This window comes from Geospiza fortis, unplaced genomic scaffold (assembly GCF_000277835.1).
Source record: "Geospiza fortis unplaced genomic scaffold, GeoFor_1.0 scaffold115, whole genome shotgun sequence".
Lineage (NCBI taxonomy): Eukaryota > Metazoa > Chordata > Aves > Passeriformes > Thraupidae > Geospiza > Geospiza fortis.
Genome location: NW_005054499.1, coordinates 618,119 through 619,347, shown reverse-complemented (window position 1 = coordinate 619,347; position 1,229 = coordinate 618,119). Strand labels below are relative to the sequence as shown.

Genomic DNA, 1,229 nt, shown 5'->3' with positions numbered 1-1,229 from the left:
CCTGGGTGGATGTGGTAGTGCCGGGACAGATCACAGTACAGGATCTCACTGTCTAGGTACAGGATCTTCAGCCCTGGAGGCTCTCGTGGCTCAGGCAGACAAAGCCACAGCCCCAGTGCTGGGGACTATTTACCTCCAGTTCACTGTCCTGGGAGGAGGAGGTATCTGCTTTCCTCTTCCCTCTGTTCTTTCCAGGGATGTTTTTTCTTGCTTGCTCATCTAACTCTTTACTTGCTGTTGCTCTTGGTAGCAAAGGACTTGTGGATGCATCTCCTGGAAGAAAGAAATCACACAGCTCTCATCCCCTCGTGTCTCAAAACTAACACCGATACAGCACTGGCCACAAACCACCTTAGCAAAAGCTAAGATGTAATTTTACTATGTGGATGCAGTAGCAGTTGAACCCTGATTAGAACATAAACCATGATTTCTTCATCCCATCATTTCAGAACAGCTGTCTCCTCAATTTAGTCCCCAGAACTGAGCTGTTGCAAGAGCTACTGCCTGCAGAGCAAAGCTAGAGCAGAGCAGTCATTTCACTACCCTGGAACCACTCTATTACTCAACTATGTCTATTTTATTTAATAGACAGATGAATATAAAAGAGTAACAGTGATGATGTTGGCCCTGGAGACACAGCCTTGACCATGACCAAGCAGCATGGCCATGACTGACAGGGAGATGGGATGGAGCCTGTTCTGCTACTGCTAAAAACACCCTCCCTAGAGAAAGAGGACATCACCTCCTGCATCTTTCCTGCAGCCAGGTGTTCAGAGCACTCCCTCTCCCTGGGGCACACAGAGCAGTGCTAGGAGTCCTGAAATGGCAGCACTAGAAGGTTTCTGATACCTCAGTTTGGCTGACCCACCATAACACTCTGCACACCAGGAGGTCTCAGGAAGGTTCTGCCAAGGAAGGCAAGTGTCCCACTGGGCCCAGCACGACAAGATGCTGCAGGTACCCTCTGGAGATGTTTCCCCACAGCTGCCCCCTGCACTGTTCAGCAGAGGGATCCCACAGCCCCAGCCTCACCAGAGGAAGGTCTCTGCACTGCCCGAGCTGGCACCAGGGCATTTGGTTTCTCCTCTGGGAACGTGGTGGTGGCCAGCGCCAGGCTCTCCGTGCTGCTGTCTGCTGGTGGCACCACTCCAAAGCCTGAGCTTGGGTAGCAGGTCTGGTACTGGCTCTGGCCAAGGATGGTGTAGGTAGGATATTCCTGTTGGGAAAGA

At 51.7% G+C, this 1,229-nt stretch overlaps 1 protein-coding gene across 2 annotated transcripts in view; it reads right to left on the bottom strand.

Moving 5' to 3' along the window:
- Positions 1-1,229, bottom strand: part of EYA3 (EYA transcriptional coactivator and phosphatase 3) — a 36,130-nt gene that overhangs the window by 8,182 nt on the left and 26,719 nt on the right. For both annotated transcript variants that reach the window (XM_031063357.1, XM_005428693.3), the window contains 2 exons: positions 1,033-1,216; positions 134-273 (listed from right to left, as the gene is read on the bottom strand). In XM_031063357.1, the coding sequence (XP_030919217.1) occupies positions 134-273; positions 1,033-1,216 (324 nt within the window). The remainder of the gene's footprint in view (positions 1-133; positions 274-1,032; positions 1,217-1,229) is intronic.